Source organism: Carcharhinus amblyrhynchos, chromosome 12, assembly GCF_965287045.1.
Source record: "Carcharhinus amblyrhynchos chromosome 12, sCarAmb.v2.hapA, whole genome shotgun sequence".
NCBI classification, from domain to species: Eukaryota; Metazoa; Chordata; class Chondrichthyes; order Carcharhiniformes; family Carcharhinidae; genus Carcharhinus; species Carcharhinus amblyrhynchos.
In genome coordinates, this window is record NC_137335.1 from 29,287,775 (window position 1) to 29,312,374 (window position 24,600).

The 24,600-nt window shown below is 44.4% G+C and overlaps 2 protein-coding genes across 3 annotated transcripts in view; one reads left to right on the top strand and one right to left on the bottom strand.

Moving 5' to 3' along the window:
• Positions 1 to 324: 324 nt before the first annotated feature.
• On the top strand, positions 325 to 1,419 carry htr1e (5-hydroxytryptamine receptor 1E). The gene has a single exon (XM_080199771.1). The coding sequence runs from the start codon at positions 325 to 327 to the stop codon at positions 1,417 to 1,419; it is 1,095 nt and encodes a 364-aa protein (XP_080055897.1).
• Positions 1,420 to 17,902: 16,483 nt separating this feature from the next.
• cga (glycoprotein hormones, alpha polypeptide) overlaps positions 17,903 to 24,600 on the bottom strand; it is a 28,653-nt gene continuing 21,955 nt past the window's right edge. For both annotated transcript variants that reach the window (XM_080199772.1, XM_080199773.1), the window contains 2 exons: positions 21,866 to 22,050; positions 17,903 to 18,091 (listed from right to left, as the gene is read on the bottom strand). In XM_080199772.1, coding sequence (XP_080055898.1) covers positions 18,014 to 18,091; positions 21,866 to 22,050 — 263 coding nt within the window. In that variant the 3' untranslated portion in view covers positions 17,903 to 18,013. The remainder of the gene's footprint in view (positions 18,092 to 21,865; positions 22,051 to 24,600) is intronic.

The window sequence follows — 24,600 nt, forward strand, 5'->3', positions numbered from 1 at the left end:
TCTGTGTCAAATAGCATCTGTGAAGTGAACAATGGGGTCAGGTTTTGGTTGGAGGCCCAGCATTAAAACATCGAGACAATAACGTGACCATTTTATCCAAACAAAAATGTCTTCTAATTCTTTTTCTTTCTCTCATTTAGGAAATTGATTTGCCCTGTCTTCTACAACAGCAAAATTGTTTGTTTGTGATGAACACCCAAGATTTTCATCCCGTGACTCGGCATTGTAGCAATAATAATCCTACTCTTCAAAGAATGAGTTGACAGGGAGAGTGGCAACTTCTGTTATGTTTTGGAAATTGTAAACATCTGGAGATTTAAAACAATGAACTTCACAAACTGCTCATACGAATCTTGTCCAGGACAAACAAAAACATTCACTGAAAGGACTGTCATTGCTTTGGTCCTGGCCTTGATTACAATTATGGCCACTTTGTTAAACTCAGCTGTCATAGCTGCTATCTGTATCACAAAAAAACTGCACCAACCTGCAAACTATCTCATATGTTCCCTAGCTCTGACGGACCTCCTTGTTGCCATTTTAGTCATGCCTGTCAGTATTATGTACATTACTAGCGAGACCTGGCTTCTGGGATATATTGTGTGTGAGACGTGGCTGAGCTTGGACATGACATTCTGCACATGCTCAATCCTCCATTTGTGCGTGATTGCCCTGGACAGATATTGGGCCATCACCGATGCCATAGAATATACTAGAAAAAGAACTGCAAAGCGTGCAGCAGTCATGATCCTGACCGTATGGGGCATTTCTATTTTCATATCCATGCCTCCCCTATTTTGGAGGAGTCACAATGTTAACAGTACAGGTGAGAAATGCATCATACAGCACGACCACGTGATCTATAGCATTTACTCAACATTTGGAGCCTTCTATGTTCCATTAGCTTTAATTCTTATTCTTTACTACCGCATCTACCATGCAGCCAAGAACCTTTACCAGAAGCGCGGCTCAAGCCGCCATTTCAGTGGTCTGAGTAGCGACAGCCAAATCTCCACCTACATGAGCTACAAGCTGACAAACACCTTCTGTGCGTCCGATTTACCCAGCTCTGAGCCCGCACTGAAGTTTCAAAACGATCATGTGACAGTCAGGAACCCACCACTTGAAAATGGGCTGGGGAGCACATGTGACCGCCAGCAGATCTCCACCTCCAGGGAGCGGAAAGCAGCTCGCATCCTGGGACTCATACTTGGGGCTTTCATTATCTGCTGGCTGCCCTTTTTCATCAAGGAGCTCCTTGTGGGTCTTCACCTTTGGACTGCTTCTCCCTTGGTGGGTGATTGTCTAACATGGCTGGGTTATGTCAATTCTTTAATTAACCCTCTCTTGTACACAAGTTTCAATGAAGATTTCAAGTTAACCTTCCGAAAGCTGACAAGGTGCAGGAAAAATGGCTAAACACCCCCTGAACAGAAAGGATGCAGCTATATAAAATGTGCTTTTAATGATTTAGAACATTTTTTGCAATTGTTGTAAAATAATAAATGACCTTTTGTGTACTTGAACATCAGTGCTATCTTTTTGCAAAGATTTCTCATCATTTGGAAGTGTAGTATTACTGAAAAAAAGAGAAATAAGAGACATGCTGTATAAGCTTTTCACTTTACATTCATCAGCAAGATGTAAGAATTGAATCCCACCAGTGTAGAAAGAGGCCATCTGATCCATCAACTCTGCACCAACTTCTGAAAGACCTTCTCACCCAGGCCTTCCCCTCTGCCCTATCCCCATAATCCTGCATATTTGCCATGGCTAATCCACCTAAACAATACATCTTGGGATGCTAAGGGGCAATATTGCATGGCCAATCCACAAACCTGCACATCCTTGGACTTGGGAGGAAACCCTGCAAATGCAAGGAGAACATGCAAACTCCACACAGACAATTACCCAAGACCAGAATTGAACCCGGGTGCCTGATGCTGTGAGGTAGCAGTGTTCACTACTGTGCCACTGTGCCACCCCATTTATATTGCATGGATATTATTATCATTGTTCTCTTTACGGTTGGTATTATTGCAATCTGCCCTAATGCGTGCTAAACGAAAAGCTTCGAGCGCATGCTTATGTCTCTTTTTTCAGCAATGCTCAAGTAATATTTAATAAAGTATCTGTAAAGAATATTTAAAACTACAAAAACAACTTTTCTCCTTGTGCAAAACAACAATTTATATTTATGTGGTATCTTGATGTAATGAAATGATCAGTAAATGGGCACATGAGCAGTGGGAAAGACCTTATCCTGAGTGAGACTCCACCCTAAAAGTGGTCTCCCCTGCCGCAGTGAAGAAGCTGGTTATTTGGAGAGTATTTCAGCTGCTGTGAGGCAGCAATGGGGGAACACAAAGACAACAATGAGGTCACAAGAAACTGGTAAGTTGAATGGCCGGTAAGTGCTCAGTGTAAAAGGCAGTGTGTGAGAAACTTACATCTGGAATAAGGGCCTGAGATAATAAAGTGATACAAGTAAATACAAAATAGAATAGGGTTAATGTAAGAAAAGTAAATAGAGTGAACCAAGAATCAGAGTGCAAGCTTGGAGTGTTGATTGGTTATTACCCTATGACAGAAAAAGGAAAATTTGTTTGGTGAAATTTTTTTAAGTGGGTTAGTTCTACCCTTTCACGAGGGTTTAAAATGGTGCACAACTTGGTGGTTATTTAATAAAATATATAAAAGGCACTATGAATACATAAATAATTTAACTATGTCCTTATTTAAAATACATTAAGGGTTGCAGGACATGTGATGTGTCAAGGCTGCAGCACGTGGGAGCTTTTGGATAACATCCAGGGCAAACAAGTCTGCAGTAAATGTTCACAGCTCAAGGAACTGCAGCTCAGAGTCATTGAACTGGAGGCTGAACTGCAGACACTGATATATCAGAGATTACCTGGAGGCATTCTTGGGCTAGGGTATGCTGGTTTGGAAAGTGGTCAGGGACAGGAGTGTGTGACTGCAACTGAGGCAGGTATGGGATCCAGAGGGCAGAAATATTAGCCTCTGCAACAGACTAACAGGTTTGAGGATTTCTTAGCTTGTTTGGATGAGAGTGAGGGTTGCAGGGTAGATGAGCTGACTGACCATGGACCATGATCCTGTGTTGCCTGCCCAGTGTGAAGGTTCAGGACATTTACTCCAAGCTGGAAAGGAATTTATGGTGGGAGAAGGAGGACCCCATTGCCATGGTCCATGTAGGTACGAATGACATAGGTAGAATGAGGAAAGAGGTTTTCCACAGAGAGTTTCAGGAGCTACGCAATGGATTAAACAACAGAACCTCCAAGGTTATAGTCTCAAGTATAACCTGAACTGCGTGCAAATTAGCATAGCGTACATAAAATTAGAGAGGTGAACATGTGGTCAAAGATTGGTGCGGGAAAAGTGGGTTTCAGTACACGAGACACTGGCATCAGTACTTTGGAAAATGGAGGCTGTACCGTTGGGACAGCTGACATCCGAACCACGTTTGGGACCAGCACTCTTGCAAGCTGCATAACTAGGGAAGCAGGCAGGGCTTTAAACTAAACAGAGGAGGAGATGGTTCTGGACAGTGGATACATAGGCTTACAAAGCAATAAGGTATGGCAGAATTACAAGGCAGATATTAAGGTAATGATACACAGAGTGTAACATGAAGGGCAGAGTGCAGAAATATTAAAAAAGTAGCAAATGGGGACAATGGGGGGAAAATGGTAAAAAGGCAAAATTCATAGAATCCCACAGTGCAGAGGGAGGCAATTCAGCCCATCAAGTCTGCAGTGACCACAATCCCACCCAGGCCTTAACTCCATAACCCTATGCATTTACCCTAGTCAAATACCCTGACACTAAGGGGCAACCTAGCACGGCCAATCCCTCTAACTCGCACATCTTTGGACTGTGGGAGGGAACCGGTACACCCAAAGGAAATCCACGAGACACGGGGAGGATGTGCAAAGTCCTCACAGACAATGACCCAAGCAGGGAATGGAACCTGGGCCCCTGGTGCTGTGAGGCAGCAGTGTTAACCACTGTGCCACTGTGCTGTCCTCTTAGTTAAGTAATGGCTTTTATTCATGGCTCTTTACTTAAAGAATAAAGAACAAAAACAGCCCGGGAAACAGGCCCTTTGGCCCAACGAGCCCGCGCCGCCATTTTAACATTACCAGTCCCCCCTCCACCCATGACCCTTATCTATGCTTATGGCATTCCACATTGAGGGAAACTAATTTAGGGACAATTTATTACCTCCAATCAGCCTAATAGCACATCTTTGGGGTGTGGGAGGAAACCGGAGCACCCAGAGAAAACCCACGCAAGCACGGGGAGAATGCGCAAACTCCCACACCCGGCCCAAATCCATGTGTCTGCACAGCAAACAGTGATAGTCACTGACCTGTCGTGTTGCTCAGCATCTGGTCCAGTTTAAGCGTACACTAACGACATGAAGTACTAGGCTATTCTCGAAACATCCAAGAGCAGCCCTTGTACGACCCATTGCGTGTATGCCCCTCGTTGGACAACAAGGCGGACTGACTTAAAACCTGTGAATTAGAAGAGAAAAACATTAGTATCATTCCATATCCTTTTACATTACCAGGGACGTCCCAATGCTACTGAACCTTATTTAAAACAATCTCCTATATCCTCCCATCTCCAACCCACTCATGTGCCTGTCTAAGTAAGTCTTAAACAATTCCAGCGTGCCTGCCTCCTCCACCTTGCTTGGCAGAGCATTCCATACCCCTACAACCCTCTGTGTGAAAAACCTCCCTCTAATATCCGTGTTATACCTCTCCCCCCTCACCCTAAGCCCGTGGCCTCTCGTACTGTGCGTTTCTAACATAGGAAATAGCTTACCACTGTTTACTCTATCTATACCCTTCATAATCTTCTATACCTCTATTAGATCTCCCCTCAGTCGCCGTCTTTCAAGGGAAAACGGCCCCATTTGCTCAATTTTTCCTCATAACCCAGTCCTTCCATACGAGGCAACATCCTGGTAAACCTCCTCTGCACTCTCTCCAGGGTCTCCACGTCTTTCCAGTAGTAAGGGGACCAGAACTGGACGCAGTACTCCAGATGCGGCCTAACCAACGTTCTATACAACTGCAACATTAGACTCCAGCTCTTATACTCTATACCCCTTCCTATAAAGGCTAACATACCATAAGCTTTCTTCACAGCCTTCTCCACCTGTACTGCCACCTTCAAAGACTTGTGCACTTGCATGCCCAGGTCCTGCTGTGTTTCTATATTCTTTATAGGCTTATCCTTTATCATATAACTCCCCCCTACATTATTCTGGCCAAAATGCATCACCTCACATTTATCAAGATTAAACTCCATTTGCCATATATCTGCCCAATCAACCAGCCTATCTATATCCCGTTGTATTGCCAGACACTGCTCCTCACTGCCCGCCAATCCAGCCATCTTAGTGTCATCTGCAAATTTGCTGATCATACCACTTACTCCCTCTTCCAAGTCATTTATATATACTACAAAAAGAAGAGGTCCCAGTACTGAGCCCTGCGGCACACCACTAGTGACAGACCTCCAGCTAGAAAAGGGCCCTTCCACTACTACTCTTTGTCTCCTCTTACCAAGCCAGTTCTCAACCCATCTAGATACCTGGCCTCGTATCCCATGAGCCTTTATCTTTTCAACCAACCTACCGTGAGGGACTTTGTCAAACGCCTTACTGAAATCTATACAGACAACATCAACAGCTCATCCTTCGTTGATTGTTTTTGTCACCTCCTCAAAAAATTCTACCAGGTTCGTAAGGCAAGACTTCCCCTTTACAAAGCCATGCTGCATATCCCTAATCAGATCGCAACGCTCTAAGTGCTCATACATCCTATCCCTAAGAGTCCTCTCCATCAACTTGCCTACCACTGACGTCAAACTCACCGGCCTATAGTTACCAGGGTTATCCCTCCTACCCTTTTTAAACAACGGTACCACATTCGCTATCCTCCAGTCCTCTGGGACCTCACCTGTGTCCAAAGAAGACACAAAGAGTTGCGTCAGAGGCCCAGCAATTTCATCTCTTGCATCCTTAAGCAGCCTAGGATAAATGCCATCGGGCCCCAGAGATTTATCAGTTTTAATGCTATCTAAAAGCCCAAACACTTCCTCCCTCGTAATGGATTGTTCCTTCAAATGGTCTACAGCTCCCTCGAAGACTGTACCAGACATCAAGCCCCTCTCCTTCGTGAATACCGATGCAAAGTATTCATTCAGGATCTCCCCCGTTCCCTCAGATTCTAAGCACAATTCCCCTCCTCTGTCCCTGAGAGGACCGATTTTTTTTTTTCCCTAGCCACCCTCTTGTTCCTAACATAGGAGTAAAACGCCTTTGGATTTTCCTTAATCCTACCTGCCAAAGCCATTTCATGCCCCCTTTTTGCCCTCCTAACTTCCCTTTTGAGATCCCTCCTACTCTCTCTGTACTCCTCCAACGGTCTCTCCGTTCCCAGCTGCTTAGACCTAACATATGCCTCTTGTTTCTTCCTGACCAAGTTCTCAATATCTCTAGTAATCCACGGCTCTCTAATCCTACCTTTCCCATCCTTCCTCTTAACCGGTACGTGTCTTTCCTGCAACCATTTCAGTTTTCCCTTGAAAGATTCCCACGTGCCTAACGTGGACTTGCCCTCCAACAGCCTACCCCAGTCTGTATCCCTAAGCTCCTGCCTAATCTGGCTGTATCTAGCCTTCCCCCAATTTAGCACCCTCCCCTTAGGGCAGCACTCATCCCTTTTCATTAGTATCCTAAATTAGACAGACTTGTGGTCACTATTAGCCACATGTTCACCTACTGCAACCTCAACCACCTGACCTGGCTCATTGCCCAAAACTAAATCCAGCATAGCCCCCTCTCTAGTCGGGCTATCTACATACTGGTCCAAGGACCCTTCCAGCACACATCTTACGAATTCCTCCCCGTCGGAAACCCCAGCTCTAGGCACCTTCCAATCCACCCCAGGGAGATTAAAATCTCCCACTGCAACAACCCTGTTCTTCCTACACTTATCCAAAATGTCTCACGTATACCCTCTTCCACTGCCCGCAGGCTGTCGGGCGGTCTGTAGTACACCCCTAGCATAGTAATCGCTCCCTTCCTATTCCTCAACTCCACCCACAGAGACTCAATTCCTAACCCCTCTACATTATCCTCCCTCTGCACCGCTGTGATCTGCTCCCTAACTAACAGCGCCACTCCCCCTCCTGTTTTCGACCCTCCCCTGTCATACCTAAAACACTTATACCCAGGAATATTTAGTTGCCAGTCCTGTCCTTCCTTTAACCACGTCTCCGTCACTGCCACCACATCTAAATTCCTTGCAAGCATTAAGGCCTTAAGTTCATCCGCTTTACCCGCCACACTCCTCGCATTAAAACAGATGCACTGAAGACCCACAGGCCCACTCGGATCATCCTCCTCCTGGGAGATTTTTGTCTCATCTAGACTTGCCCTGTCACCCAACTTGCTCCTAATCCCAGTGCCTGTTGAGCTATCTGTCTCCTCCCCACCCCGCCTCCATATTAGTTTAAACCCTGCTGAAACACTCCAGCTAACCTCCCAGCTAAAATATTTGTGCCCTTCCCATTTAAATGTTCCCCATCCCACTTGTACAGGTGCCCTTCCCTCACAAAGACTTCCCAATGTTCTACAAAAGTAAAACCCTCTGTCCTGTACCAACCCTTCAGCCACACATTCAGCTGTAGCATCTCGTTATTCTTAGCTCCACTATTACTGGGCATTGGCAGCAGCCCAGAGAATGCCACCCTGGAGGCCCTGCATCTCAGCCTGGCCCCCAACTCCCTGAACTGCCTACGTATATTCCCCCCCTGCTCTTCCTTCCCACGTCCTTCTCTCCTGTGTGTATAATTACATCAGCCTGGGTCCCTTGGCCCTTCAAAATTCCCTCTACCCTCTCTGACACATCCTGTACCCCTGCTCCAGGGAGGCAGACTACCATCCTGGAGTCCCACTTTTGCCCACAGAACCGCCTATCAATTCCTTTAACTCTCCCATCCCCCACCACTATCTCACATCCAGCCCCCTTCCTTCCCCTCTGAGGCATTCTGGTCTTCCTCTCTTGCCCTTTCTACTCCAGCTGTTGCCTTACCCCTGATATTTTGGGAGACTACCTCTGGGGTAGTCTTAGTACCATGACTCCTCTTTTTCCCCTTCCTAACAGTAACCCACCCATCTCCCCACAAGGCTCTGGGATCTCCACGTGACCATGGTTCCTATTCGTTATTGCCTTGTTCTCCCTGACTAAAAATAAATCTTCCAGATGCAGCTCTAATTGCCTAACCCGGGCCCTCAAACACTGCAACTCCAGACATTTAGTACATATGTGGACTTTTGCGAGATGTGTTGTCTCCAGGAACTCCCACATATTGCACCTAATGCAACTGACGCATCTCCCCAAAGACCCTGCCATTTATTTGACCACCCTTAGAGTTATGGACACAGAAATGGAAAACAGGGAAAAATGGACCAGTAACTCACCTTGCCTAAGCCTGCTCTCGCCTAAGCCCTGTGAGCCAAAGCCCTTACAGCACTCACTCTGTACCCACCTCACTCCACTGCCCGCTCCCGACGCTGCCCGCTGTCTACTGTGGCCTTCTTTTTGTACTCCCACGCTCCCTTCCTGACTGCCCCCGTGCCTAGCTCCCGTTACGGAAAGCGAAAACAAACAAAACCCCGTGAACCGGCAATAGAAGAAAAAAAACTAAATCGCAAATTCAAAGACTCACCAGCCACCAAGTATACTGCTCCAGAGAACAATTAGGTGGATCCACGGGTGAGTACCTGATTTGTACTCCTGTGCTCCCTTCGATTCATGTCATGACTAACCTTTCAAAGAACTTCATCATGATGGATGTCAGAGCCACCAGCCGATAGTCATTAAGGAACATTGCTTGGTTTTTCTTAGATACCAGGATGATGGTCATCTTCTTGAAGCAGATAGGGACCTCAGATTGTTGTAAAAAGAGATGAAAGATGTCTGTGAATCCCTCCAACAGCTGATCCATGCAGGACATGAATGCACGTCCAGGTAGCCCATCCGGGCCAATTGCTTTCCATGGGTTGACCTTCAAGAAAGCTGCTTTGACATCTGCAGTGGTGACCCCAGATACAGGTTCATCCAGGGCTTCCGGGGTAGAGGGCATGGTCTCGCTGACCTCTTGCTCAAAATAGGCATAGAATGCATTGAGCTCATCAGGGAGAGGTGCATTGGAGCTGACGATTTCACATGCCTTCATCTTGTAGCCTATTATGTCTTGTAGACCTTGCCATAATCAGGTATAGTCATCTCGAAAGTGAAGACAGAAGAAATCATCAAATAAGACAAGACTCCGGAAGGTGACAAACCTGGTTGAAATTTTGAGTGTGACTAAAATATTTTTTGTTAGTCAGTGGGAATTATAATTATCCAAACAGCATTTGGTTTGTTTTATTCAGTTTGTTAATAGTTTAGTTAATAGTTCACTGTTAGTTAAATAAATAAAGTTTTACTTGTTTTTACAGAGAGATTTTCAGGTAGTTATTTTGATTTAACCACCAAAAATTGCCTAAGATATTACCCCTTCTCACATACTCTTTAACGGATTTTAAAGGGAGATACTTCCCTTTGCGTGGTTGAGTTAGTATTCAGAAAGGAGATTAACCTCCCCCTTTATAACAGAAGCAACCAGTATAATTGCTAGATGACTTGTGGAAAATCCTGAGAGATTTATGCCTGGCAGCCCTGGGCCAGTCACATGGCCTTACCTGTGAGGATTGGAATGTGGGTGATACTAAACATTTCACATAACAAACTATCTATTAGTGTGGATAAGTTAGAAAAACAATTATAACAAGATGTTATTGAGTTGGACACAGCATACCAGTGCTGCTCAAGCAACTAGTAGAGTTCATGTCATATTAATTAATAAAAACATTTTTAGTTCCGACCCAGAAACATCAGGGAATAAGAAAGGGGATGCTTTATCTTGATGGGATATTGGTTTGCACATTAAGATCCATTGTGGCAGATTTTCTCCCCTAAAGAGGATTACGGAACTGAATAAGTTTTCATAGCTTACTTCGATTAGTATCATTTTCCAGATTTTTATTAACTGAACTCAAATTCCACCAGCTGCTATGATGGGAGTTGAACCCATGCCCACAAAGCATTAGCCTGAGTCTCTAGATTACTAGGCTAGCAACATTACCACCATCTCCCCATACTTATAAATTAAATAGACCAAAGCTTCTAAAACAGAGATGAAGGCCAAAAGATCAGAAGTGTTCGCAATGCCTAAATATATGGCCTCAACAAGCGTGCACCTATACATATGTTGTATGTTGGCACAGTCCAAGCTAGCTAAGTAAAATAAGAATGGAAGATGTTTCTCTTAAAGGGTGACGTGGCTCTGAATCATATTCAGAAGTCCATCTATGGAAGATTTCAAGGCTGATCAAAATGAATAAGACGTAATGAGAAGATAAAGATAAATAGTTCAACATACAATATGGCCTGTTGAAATTATATAAAATTAAACTATTTGTCAGTCAATGGATAATAAAGTTTGTATGTCCAAAAATTACTCAGGGCCAAATCTGAAGGGAGGTTATTGTCACTAGCCTGACACTAAACAACTCTTTGTTGCAACAGTTATCAAGGGAAATCCCTAAACATTGACAAACGGCTTTCTGTTCAAGGTAGAAGTTGCAAAGCCCTCATTCTATGACACCAAAAACTGACAGATGAAAGTGGAAGTCAGAGAATCTGTGCCTCATATTTGGGTCAAGTGAAGTTCTGCAGTAAAACATTTAGAAATTTCTGTCAAGAACAAGGCGCAAGCCCCCCTCGGCATGAGACATGAAGATTTCTATCATGAACAATAAATTTAGTTTAATCCAATTCCATGGAGCTAAAGCTTGACCTTTTAGTCTGAAATACTGGCCTAATGGAAAAACTTCTGTCTCTTCAGCTGCTTTGGAGCTCCCCCTGCTGTAAGATCCAGTAACAACTTTCTAAAATTACTACTCGACAGTATCCTCCTATTCCACTCTGAACCAGAAGAATTACTCAAATTTATGTTACTGCCAGCGAGCTTTGTTTTCTACCCATTCTTATCAGGAAGTTGTGAACATGCTAACATACAAATTAACCCAAAAATGTTCTACTGGTACATAAATAGTAAATAGATAGTAAGAAGTGGGCTAGGGCCTCAAGGACAAACAGGGTGATACATTTTTAGATGGGAGGCAAGGCTAAATGAGTACATTGTATCAGAAGAGTTTGTTGACAAAACATTGATAGAAGAGAAGGTGATAAAGATAGGGTATAAATTGATGTAATGAAGACATACTGGAAAGAATTGTTACACTTGGAGTGGATCAGTTGCCTAGTCCAGAAGGCTTGTGTCCCAGGTTGCTAATGCAAGTGGGATGGAAATAGTGAAAAGGCTTTTCATAATCTTCTAATCTTCCTGAGATATGGGAGAGGTGCCAGTTCATGGAAATTGACAGGGGTGAAGAGAAGGTCGCACGCCTCCTTGTGGAATGTACCTTTGCAAAGAAGGTCTGGAGTGAGACACAGTGGTATTTGTCGAGGTTCATCCCAAGCAGCTCGGTGACACAGGACTCTGTGCTCTATGGGCTGTTTCCAGGGACGCACACCTGAGACAAATATCAACTGCTGCTGGAGAAAAGAGGTCCTTGGAGAAATTTGAGTTACTTGTGGAGATCCTGCAGATTTGTAAAAGGCAGATCACGTTTGGTCTAATTAATTTTATTTTGATGAAATAACAGAGAAGGATAATGAAAGGAAAGCAATGGATGTTTTCCAAATAGATTTTAAGAAAGTGTTTGATGAAGTATAATAGATAATAGAGGTATATAAGATTATGAAGGGTATAGATAGAGTAAACAGAGGTAAGCTATTTCCTATAATAGAGTCACGTAGGACAAGGGGCCACGGACTTAAGGTGAGGGGGGAGTGGTACAACACAGATATTAGAGGGAGGTTTTTCACACAGAGGGTAGTGGGGGTATGGAATGCTCTGCCAAGTAAGGTGGTGGAGGCAAACACGCTAGAGTCCTTTAAGAGTAACTTAGACAGGCACATGACTGAGTTGGAGATGGGTGGATATAGGAGAACCTTTAAATAAGGGTCATTAGCATTGGGGCGTCCCTGGTAATGTAAATGGGTATAGTATGATAATAATGTTTTTCTCTTTTCATTCACAGGTTTTAAGTCGGTCCACCTCGTGTCCGAGGGGCATACACGTGATGGGTCGTACTGGGGCTGCTCTTGGTTGTTCGAGATTGGCCTAGTGCTTCATGTCGTTAGTGTGTGCCTAAACTGGACAAGATACTGGGCAAGACGACAGCTCAGTGACCATCACTGTTTGCTGTGCAGACACATGGATTTGGGCCGGTGTCAGTGGGAGTTTGCGCATTCTCCCCGTGCTTGCGTGGGTTTTCTCCGGGTGCTCCGGTTTCTTCCCACACCCCAAAGATGTGCTGTTAGGCTGATTGGCAGGAATAAATTGTCCCTAAATCAGTTTTCCCTCAATCTGGATGGCCATAAAACATTAGATAGGGGTCATGGGTAGAGAGGTGGTGTTGAGATGGCGGTGTGGGCTCGTTGGGCCGAAGGGCCTGTTTCCCAGGCTGATTTTGTTCTTTGTTCTTTGCTCTTTAAGTACCACGTAAAGGCTAATTAACAAAATTGAGCTTCATTGAATAGGAGGATCACTGTCAAATAGGATTTTAAAAACAGGCTTCGGGACAGAAAACTCATGGTTAATAGTTGTTTCTCATATGGCATGTCAGCGACAACTCTCACCAACTTTTACAGATGCACCATAGAAAGCATTATTTCTGGTTGTATCACAGCTTGGTATGGCTCCTGCTCTGCCCAAGACCGCAAGGAACTACACAATGTTGTGAATGTAGCCCAATCCATCATTCAAACCAGCCTCCCATCCATTGACTCTGCCTACACTTCCCACAGCCTCAGCAAAGCAGCCAGCATAATTAAGGGCCCCACACACCCCAAACATTCTCTTTTCCACTTTCTTCCTTCAGGGAAAAGATACAAGGTCTGAGGTCACGTACCAACCGACTCAAGGACAGCTTCTTCCCTGCTGCTGTCAGACTTTTGAATGGACTTATCTTGCATTAAGTTGATCTTTCTCTGCACCCTAGCTATGACTGTAACACTATATTCTGCACTCTGTCCTTTCCTTCTCTATGAATGGTATGCTTCGTCTGCACAGCGCGCAAGAAATAATAGTTTTCACGGTATGCTAATGTGACAATAATGATGTTACGTTACCGATGGGGGAAATTGATAGAGATGGTTCCTATATTTTGCACCTCTTGACTGACTGAAAATAGCATACTTTAAAGTCAAAGATTTTTAACACCTGCAACTGTCAGGAACAGACAAATGACAGGTTTTCTTGTAAGCTAAAAGGAGGAGATATTGGGGTTCTTGAGAAACATTAAAGTAGACAAGTCCCCAGGGCCTGATGGGATATACCCCAGAATACTGAGAGAGGCAAGGGAAGAAATTGCTAGGGCCTTGAGAGAAATCTTCATATCTTCACTGGGTACAGGGGAGGTCCTAAAGGATTGGAGCATTGCCAGTGTTGTTCCTTTGTTTAAAAAGGGTAGCAAGGATACTCTGAGTAATTACAGGCCAGTGAGCCTTACATCAGCAGTAGGGAATTTATTGGAGAGGATTCCTTGAGAAAGGATTTACTCCCACTTGGAAATAAGTGGATGTATTAGCGAGAAGCAACATGGTTTTGTGAAGGGGAGGTCGTGTCTTACCAATTTGATCAAATTTTTCGAGGAAGTGACGAGGATGATTGAAGAGGGCAGGGCAGTGGATGTTGTCTACATGGACTTCAGTAAGGTCCCTCATGGCAGATTGGTACAGAAGGTGATGTTGCATGGGATCATAGGTGAGCTGGCAAGATGGATACAGAACTGGCTTGGTCATAGAAGACAGAGGTTAATGTATGTTTCTGAATGGAGGACTGTGACAAGTGGCATTCCTTAGGGATTAGTGCTGGGACCTTTGCTGTTTGTAATATGTATAAATGATTTGAAAGAAAGTGTAACTTAGTTTGATTAGTAAGTCTGCAGATGTCACAAATGTTGGTGGATTTGTGGATAGCAATGAGGACCGTCAGAGGATACAGCAAAATATAGATTGGTTGGAGACTTGGGCGGAAAGATGGCAGATGGAGTTTAATCCGGACAAACGTGAGGTAATGCATTTTGGAAGGACTAATACAAATGGGAAATATACAGTAAATGGCAGAACCCTTAAGAGTATTGATAGGTAGAGGGATCTGGGTGTACAGTACACAGGTCACTGAAAGTGGCAATGCAGGTGGAGAAGGTAGTCAAGAAGGCACATGGCATGCTTGCCTTCATCGGCCAGAGCAGGGGTCTCCAAACTACAGCCCGTAGGCCACATCTGGCCTACAGCAGGCCACATCCTGATTGGAGTCTGGAGACCGCTGGGCCAGAGCATTGAGTTTAAAAATTGGCAAGCCATGTTGCTGTTTTACAGAACTTTAGTCAGGCCGCAGTTGGAATATAGTATTCAATTCTGGTTGCCACACTACCAGAAGGATGTGAAGGCTTTGGAGAGAGTACAGAGAAGATTTACCCAGATGTTGCCTGGTATGGAGTACATTAGCTATGAGGAGATGTTGGAGAAATTTGGTTTGTTCTCACTGGAACGACAGAGGTTGAGGGGGTGACCTGATGGAAGTCTACAAGGTTATGAGGGCATGGACAGAATGGACAAGTACAGATGATGTAATCCGTGTCGATGATCCGGCATGTCTTGCAGAGGTTGCTGTGGCAGGGTTGTGTGGTATTGTGGTCACTGCAGGTGCAGCAGGTGGTCAGGGAGGCTAATGGGATGCTGGCCTTCATAGCAAGGGGGATTGAATATAAAAGTAGGGAGGTCTTGCTGCGGCATTGGTGAGGCCGCAGCTGCAGTTTTGGTCGCCGTACTTACGCAAGGATATTTTGGCCTTGGAGGGAGTGCAGAGGAGGTTTACTAGGCTGATACCGGAGTTGAGGGGGTTGAGCTATGAGGAGAGGCTGAATAAATTAGGCTTGTACTCGTTAGAGTTTAGAAGAATGAGGGGAGATCTCATTGAGACATATAAGATGATGAATGGGATGGATAGGATAGAGGTGGAGAGACTCTTCCCGCTGAAAAAAGACAGTAGGACTAGGGGGCACAGCCTCAAGATAAAGGGGGGGGGCAGTTTAGAACGTTGAGGAGGAACTTCTTCACTCAAAGGGTGGTGAATCTGTGGAATTCTCTGCCCGTTGAGGTGGTGGAGGCTGCCTTGCTAAATATTTTTAAGACGCGGGTTGATGGGTTTTTGATAAGAGAGGGGATTAAGGGTTATGGGGAGAGGGCGGGAATGTGGAACTGAGCCACGACAGATCAGCCATGATCTTATTGAATGACGGGGCAGGCTTGAAGGGCTAGATGGCCTACTTCTGCCCCTATTTCTTATGTTCTTATGTTCTTCTGAAGGCTGGGTAGTTTGCAGCAAACAATGGTCTGTTTGAGGTTGTGCTTCAAACAACCGCACATCATCTCACGTGAGAATACCATCCACCAGGTACACGGCACATACTCTTGCAACTCAGCCAACATTGTGCACCTAATACGCTGCAGGAAGGGATGTCCCAAAGCATGGTACATTGCAGAGACCATGCAGACGCTACGACAACAGATGAATGAACATCACTCGACAATCACCAGGCAAGACTGTTCCCTTTCTCTTGGCAAATACTTCAGCGGTCACGGGCATTCGGCCTCTGATCTTCAGGTAAGCATTCTCCAAGGCGACCTTCACGACACATGACAGCGCAGAGTCGCTGAGCAGAGACTGATAGCCAAGTTCCGCACACGAGGCCAGCCTCAACCGGGATCTTGGGCTCATATCACACAATCTGTAACCCCCATGACTTGCCTGAAATTGCAACATCTCACTTACTGTCTTGTCTGGAGACAATACACATCTCTTTAACCTATGCCTAATGCTATCTCCACTCACATTGTCTACATCTTTAAGACTTGAATAGCAGGTTAGCTGTAAAGACTTGCATTCTAATCAGTATTCTATAAACTGTGCCTTTATATGCCCTTCTTCAATCAAAACCTTCCACACACCTGACAAAGGAACAGCGTTTCCAAAAGCTTGTGGATTTACTATCAAATAAACTGGTTGGACTTTAACCTGGTATTGTGAGACTTCTTACTGTTTACTCCAGTCCAACACCAGCATCTTCACATCAAGAGTTCATCCAGGCCATGAGCACTGCAGTTGCCCGCCACTCAAAAAGCATGCTTATTCCATTGAGAGACTGGTGACTGTCATGGTCAGCCAAACCAAGCAGCTCAATGATGGGAGGCATGGGTATGCATTCTGAACTGAACCCAATCGCACAGTCTCTGAGACCTGGTGCTCCAAGCCATGGAAAGAGGAGGAAGAGGATCTTAATATCACCTCCAGGCCGTGGTTACTCTCAGGAATGATGTGGATGTGCCAGCGTTGGACTGGGGTAAACACGGTAAAAAGTCTGACAACACCAGGTTTTAGTCCAACCGATTTATTTGATAGTAAACACACAAGCTTTCGAGGTTTCCCTCTTCGTCAGGTGAATGGAGAGTTCTGGCCAGAAATTAATCGGTTGGACTAAAACCTGGTGTTGTCAGACTTTTTACTACTCTCAGGAAAGCAGGGAGCTGCTGCTGCCGTTGGGGGCACCTCTCAGGACGCCTCTGATAGGGTCCGTCTCCTCTGTCCTGCTGCCATTGAATGCCTCAGAATACTTTGGTGACAAATGAGCCTCCTGCCATTGTGCCAGAGATTCCCACCTCACAGTTTCAGGTGACCAGAAGACACCCACTGAAGTTATCCCAGGCAAAGGGATTATAGGTGTCAACAGCTTATCTTTCTACACAGCTGGCACTGAGAGATGGGGTAGCATGCTGTAACACTTGTAAAAAAAACACATTAGTCACATATAGGCTCACAAGGGTGAATATTTAGTTTTGATAGCAGTGAAATTTCTTAATTTATCAAATAACTTTTTTGCATTTGTGACTTCAACTAAATTAATGTTTCATGTTTGTGATGTGCTGGTTTTAATCTTTGATTTCATGCTCCTATAGGAGTTTCTTCTTATGTGAGCCGACCTGATTGGTTTCATTTGGTACCTCCATATTAGTACATGATATTGATGAGTAAGAGATACCAATAGAAGATGAAGGCAGCCGGGATGGTCTTGTAGTTCAAACTGTGATTTCTAGTTAAGTTTTCACATTATTATCAAATTCTGAGAGTCCCTGGCATTCAAAGCATCCTGTGCACTGATTAGTACTGCTGCCTGGCGTGGCTCAGTCTCCTCCTCTTCAGACTCATCCTCATCTGTGCAAGGGGTTTGCTCCATTTGAACCTTGCCTATCAGGACCTCCCCACACTCGAGTGCCGGGGTTATGCAAGGCATAGCATAAAAGTTTATTTATTAATCACCTGAATATCTGAAATATATATTTTGAGCTTACACTGAAATGCAGCTGCAGGTTTCCGTCTCTCAAGGAATCAATTGGAGATTGGGTATGAAAGTGGAGTTAAAGCCCAAGATCAGCCATGATCATAAGCCAAAGCAGACTCGTCAGGCTATATTGTCTACTCCAGCTTCTATTTCTTGTTTTCTCGCAGTTTTTCAAACATGAGTTTAATTGAAAACAGAAACTCAGTTGCTTGATGTTGTGAAATGACACAAATCTGAGAAGGTAAGTTTATTAGTTATAACATTTTGGTTACATAGCAGTACATAGTTTAAATTCATGAAGTTACATTGGATAACCACTTATATGAAGCAATGAAGAGCACATGCACTTTCATATGCTTTCTTTTCTCAGGCTCCTTTACATTCTTAGGACTTGTGATAGTAACAAGTGCTACAATGGCATTCCGTGTGATTTTCAATCTTCAGGTTTCCCATTAGTGTCACCTAAAAATATTAAGAAATAACAGAATGTCACTAGCATACACATTTCCTTATTGGAGTTATCCATGTTCATCAATCAGTGGTTGCTCCTTTCACTGAGGTACAGTTTCGCAGCAATCCTTCCCTTTCAACACCTTACTCAACTGGTAATTACTCATGTGTGAGTCATAGCAATGAGTTCTAAAAAGCTATTCAACTGTAGGAAACATTGCAGTTAAACCATTTTCTATTAGCATATAGACGGAGATATTCAGCAGGATTCACTGGATATCAATCAGAAGTAGGAAACCTGGAAACCTTCTTCACCCCTACCTACTCATCGAACAGTGAAGACGTCTGCCCTATCATAGCCATGACTCAGTGCAAACCTGGCATTTTCTAGTCTGAGAGATTTAAGGATAGAGCTCTATAATCAATCACAGCATTTATAATATATGGCATCCTATTATGGCATTAGAAGTTTGCAAGAGCTTTTAAAACTTTACCTGTCCAAAAGCTTCCCAAATCAGAGACAGATTAGGCTTCAGAAAATCATTGAAGATTTCAAATTCATGGAAATTCAAAAATGAGGTAGGCATTTAAAAGGCTGAACCCAACGTCACTTTGACTCATCTTGTCTCCTATGCCAGTCAAATTGGTGGCCAGCGGGAATCAGCAGGGAGATTCAAATTTGCAGTTGTCCCTGCCTCAATTTGTGGCTTCCCAACATGGGTTTATCCAGTGTTGGGACAGCAATGCTGTGGTTGCGCACCAGCTGGATGCTCAGAAAATAGAACCCTTCCCATTGATGAAGGGCACCCCCATCAAGATGATGCTTGCAGGGCAACATATCGGTCATCCCCTGGACCTGGGGCATCCTGATGATGACGCTGAATCCTGCAGCCTGGGTATTCTGGTGGGCACTAATAACCTGGCATCAATGGGACTAAAAGGTGCAAAGTGAGGCCCCCAACTTGGAGCTTTGCTGAACTAAAGCATACAATGGATTCAATGCAATAATGTTATACCTCCATTCTGAGGTAAACTTGCACAGATTATTAAGTAGAATAATCCAATTAGCGTTATATAGGGTACATTTTGAGTGCTTAAAAAACTACATAGGATTTTACTGGATATCTGGCACAAGAATAGGTCATCCCAAATAATCCATGGTACAATGTATGTCTACCTGAGACTCCTTCCATCTTTCCCCATCTAAATATACCATCATCACTATCTGTTCCGTTCTCGCTCATGCTGTCTAGTTCCCCTTAAATACAGTGATATTATTCGTTTCATCCACTCCTTATCATAATAAGTTCCACATTTACACCTCGCTTTGGGTAAAGAGGTTTCTTCTGAGTTCCCATGTAACTATCTTACATTGACGCCCTTAAGAGGAAACATTCCTTCTGCATCTACTCCATCAACATCTTCCATTGGCCTTGTTTTAACAAATCTTGATATGTATATCCACACATCTCTGGCAACATCCTTGTAAATCTTCTCTGCACCATTTCCAGTGCCACTATACGTTTTTTTAATAATACAATGAGCAGAATTCTATGCTCAAATGTAGTCTAACCAAGGTTTAATGTAACTTTCTACTTTCCAGTTTCTCCCTCCAGAAATGTATCTGTGGGCCTTATTAACCTGCAGCATAACATTTAGTTATTGATGTACTTGTACTCAGAGATCCCTTTGTTCCTCTACCAAACCTGGCTTGCACTTTCCAAGTAATAGGTGACCTCCCTATTTTTCCAACCAAAATGTGCTACCTGCATCAAGCTTCATTTGTTAATCATTTTCTCATTCTACAAGTTCATTAATTATGTTCCAGTAATTTCATAGAATAGAATCCCCACAATGGGCCATTTGGCCCATCAAGTCTGCACTGACCACATTCCCACTGAGGCCCTATTCTTGTAATCCCACATAATTACCCTGCTAATCCCCTAGGGTCAATTTACCATAGGCTATCAACCTAACACATCTTTGGAATGTGGGAGGAAACCGGAGCACCTGGAGGAAATCCATGCAGACACGAGGAGAGCGTGCAAACTCCACAGAGTGATCCGAGGCCGGAATTGAACCCTGTGAGGCAGCAGTGTTAAGCACTGTGCAACCGTGCCACCCAAATTTGTTGCACTCTTCCTCAGGGTTATCTGTTCTCTGACCTACCCATCCCCTCCCGTTACCAGCATACTCTTCTTCCACCTCCCCTCCACTATTAAGTAATCTGTAAACCACACCTATTAGTGTGATAGATCTTTTGTTATATTTTATCATTATTCAAATGAGTTCTATTTTTGTCTCACTGATAGCAGTCTTCCTTTTTGCTGCTGCTATTACGTTACCCCTATTTGCTTCTCCACCTCCCCTTGCACCCCTATCTTTTCTAATTATACCCTGCAATGTTTAATTCCTGGTCCTGATTTTTCTGTCGCCAAACCTCAAGAATTCCTATCCTGGTTCCTCCCAAAATATGACTGTTTCAGCTCCCTTTCCTTATTACATTTTTCATTGAATTCCTTCTCACTTTATTTAAGCATCTTTTTAGATTCCTGTTCTAAAACTTTTATTTATTCCCTTGTACATCAGTGTCTCCCTTTACTTTATTCTTTCCTAAATTCTCTAGTTCTGTTTTGTTTACATTTAGGCTGCTTATATTTCTTGTAAATCCCCTCCCCACTGCCTCCTCCTATTTACTTGGTTAAAGCTTTGACACTGCGTTATTTAACCTTTCTAATAGGACACAGATGGGAGAATTTGCTATATAGAGGGACACAAAGCTAGCCAAACTGGTTTTACATGTCAACAGTGGGCAAGAGACGTGGTGGTGAGTGTGAAATTTATTTAAGATTATATGAGTGGCACGGTAGCACAGTGGTTAGCACTGCTGCTTCACAGCTCCAGCGACCTGGGTTCGATTCCCAGCTTGGGTCACTATCTGTGTAGAGTTTGCATATTCTCCTTACGTCTGCATGGGTTTCCTCTGGGTGCTCCGGTTTCCTCCCACAGTCCAAAGATGAGCTGGTTAGGTTGATTGGCCATGCTAAAAAAAAATTGCCCTTAGTGTCCTGAGATGTGTAAGTTAGAGGGATTAGTGGGTAAATATATAGGGATATGGGAGTAGGGTCTGGGTGGGATTGTGGTCGGTGCAGACTTGATGGGCCGAATGGCCTCTTTCTATACTGTAGGGATTCTATGATATCTCCTTTACAATAAACACGGGATAAGAAACAATAGACAGACACAGAAAGGCTGCATTAACAGAAATCACACAAGGTAATAATTATGGCATCTTTCCCACACATTTGTCCCACATAATTAAAGGTGCTAGAATTCGATTTCTAAAAGCTTAAGAGGGAAGCTCTTCAATTTACTCAGAGACAAGCTTAAGCAGAAAAGATATCTAAGAAATATATGAATATTATTGATATCCATGTCTCATATGCAAGTCATGTAAAAGATTATGTTTTATTATTTCATACATTTGATATAATAAATATTCCTCATTTTCAGTGCTTCCCTACACATTATCACAGAGGTAATGGATGATTGACCATAACACACAAACTTTCATTAGGGTGTTATTAGGATATATGACATCTTATATAAAAATACTTAGCTCCATCCTGTACTTACATTTACTTAGGGTCTACACCAGGAACATAACCTGACAAAACTATCCCTCAAATGTATTTTATTTAGTGAGCCAACTGTTTAGGTGAAAGAAAGGAGTATGTTTTCAGTCTCATCTTGTAGTAAGATTTTCTACTTCATTCAAAAGCTTACCCTGGAAAATAATTTAGCAACACAGCATGTTGCCTCTGAAGTGATATTCTTGGGAACCAGCATTGTTTTTTTGGACCGCATTGGTGTGGGATAAGCACGGGAGAAGCAACAGCCTTTACACTGGAAGATGGGCACTCCTGTTCTTGAGAAACGTGTGTTCTCCTTCAGTCTACAATCTGGACATCCTTCACAGAGAAACAGAGAAAGAACAGGTAGAGTCATTCTTCTGAATACTGGAATTGGCACAACTATAAGGAAAGACATAGTGCAAATTATTTTGTTTCTCTATAAAGACAAAGGGGCAACACAGTGGCACAGGCCATGATTCTCCCATCCCGACCTGCTAATTTTTTGGCGGGTCAGGCCGGGAGAATTGCACATGCACTGATTCATGGGATACGCGAATGCGCACGCTCTCCCAGCGACGGATATACAATGCAGTCGGGACCATACTGGAAGCTGACAGGAACAGCAGGTAAGTGATTTAAATCTTATTATAATGTTATTTGAATGTGATTATCAGGCCCAGGACTGAAGTCTCCAGGTCCGATAGCATCTCCCATTCCACCAGTATAATTTCTCTCTGGTGGATTTACAGTAGCTCCCCTCTTTCAGGGAACTAGCGGGAGACCCCACTCAAGTGAAGGGAGGCAATTGGGGGCCCCTAGGGGGTCAGGCGGTGTGGAGGGTGGTGCCCCCGGGCATGGGCCAAAGGTGGGCCCTCACGGGCACCTTGGCACTGCCCACTGGGCATCAGGCACTGCCAAGGGGGTAGGGCCTCGGGGGCAGTGCCAAGGGGCAGGTCATAGGGACAGTTGCTGGCAGTGGGGAGTCCAGCTACCACACTGCATTGGGATCTGGTCGGGACTGGAGGGAAGCCAGCGATAGAGGCGAGCTGGAGGGGAGTCTTCTGGGGAGCATCTGCGTCCCCAGGCGGGGGGCGGGGAGGGGGGGGGGCGGTGTCTGCCAGGATAGGAGCATCTCCTCCGGGGGGGGGGGGGGGGGGGGGGGATTGTCACTGTTGGTGTGTGTGTGTGTGTGTGTGTGTGTGTGTGGGGCGGGGGGGGGGGGGGGGTGGCGTGCTCGAGATTGGGCTCTCCCAGCTGGGTGGGGGTGGTCAGGGCTGGCCCGGGAATGCTTATGAGGGTCCCAAGCTGGTCAGTGATAGAGCTGGCCAGTAAGCCAGAGGCTGACAGATCAGAGTCACAGCGTATGCACAGAGGCACGAAACTCTCAGTCTCCAGCGTGAATAGGCTTTTAATGATATTCACAATTATGACCTCTGCATTGCAGAGTGTGGAAGATTCAAGATTGAACTCCCACTAGCACAGTGGTTAGCACTGCTGCTTCACAGCTCCAGGGACCTGGGTTCGATTCCCGGCTCGGGTCACTGTCTGTGTGGAGTTTGCACATTCTCCTCGTGTCTGCGTGGGTTTCCTCTGGGTACTCCGTTTCCTCCCACAGTCCAAAGATGTGCGGGTTAGGTTGATTGGCCATGCTAAAATTGCCCCTTGGTGTCCTGGGATGTGTAGGTTACAGGGATTAGTGGGTAAAATGTATAGGGATATGGGGATAGGGCTTGGGTGGGATTGTGGTCGGTGCAGAATCGATGGGCCGAAGGGCCTGTTTCTGCACTGCAGGGTTCTATGTTCTGTGTTCACTGAAAAAAATCGTGATTTACACCAGTTTTCTCGCAAATTCAGCACTTAGAACTCTTTTGGGAGATTTGCCCCCTGTTTTGCAATACTGCCTCACAGCCCAGGGACCCAAGTTCAATATGACCTTGGATGACTGCCTGTGTGGAGTTTGCACATTCTCCCCCTATCTCTATGGGTTTCCTCCCACAGTCCAAGGGTGTGCAGGTTAGGTAGAATGGCCATGTTAAATTTACCCTTAATGTCCAAAGATGTGTAGGTTAGATGGATTAGCCGTGACAAATGCGTGTGGTTACAGGAATAGTAAGAAGTCTCACAACACCAGGTTAAAGCCCAACATTTGGTATCACAAGCTTTCAGAGCATTGCTCCTTCATCAGGTGACTCACCTGAAGAGGCTCTGAAAGCTTATGATACCAAATAAACCTGTTGGACTTTAACCTGGTGTTGTGATGCTTCTTACTTGCCCAACCAGTCCAACACCGGCATCTCGACATTATGGTTATAGTAGGGTAGGGTATTGGGCCTGGGTCCTCTGCCTTGATTGGCTGAATGGCCTCCTTCTACACTGTAGGGATTCTAAGATTCTTTGTTTTCGTGTCATATCAAAATGTGCCATCAAGCTTATGTCACATCAATCACATTTGACTTGTCTGATTATTCTTCCCTTACATTAAACACTCCTTAATAAATATACAAACTCTTAATTTGTTCATATTGGTCCTCTCAGAACTGACTGAGAGTTATATTTGCACTGCATAAGGAACCAGAATGATCCCTTTGGTTTAGTCAAAATTGCAGATCACAAGGACCAGTAGAAAAATTGACAGTCGCATTAATCCCATTCTCCAGCATTTGTCCCACATCCTTAAATGTTATGATATTTCAAGTGTTCACCCAAATATTTTTAAAGGTTTCTGGCCTCTGCTACCTTCACAGGGAGTGCAATTCAGATTCCCAGTGCCGTCTGTGAATTTTTTTTTCAAATACCTGCTGAATCTCCTGCCCTAACCCCTAAAACTATGCCCTCTTGTGATTGATCCCTCCACCAAGGGGATAGCTGTGTCCTATTCAACCTGTT

What these genes read in the sequence shown, in the direction of transcription:
- htr1e (XM_080199771.1), top strand. Translation starts at nt 325, where the DNA reads ATGAACTTCACAAACTGCTCATACGAATCTTGTCCAGGACAAACAAAA.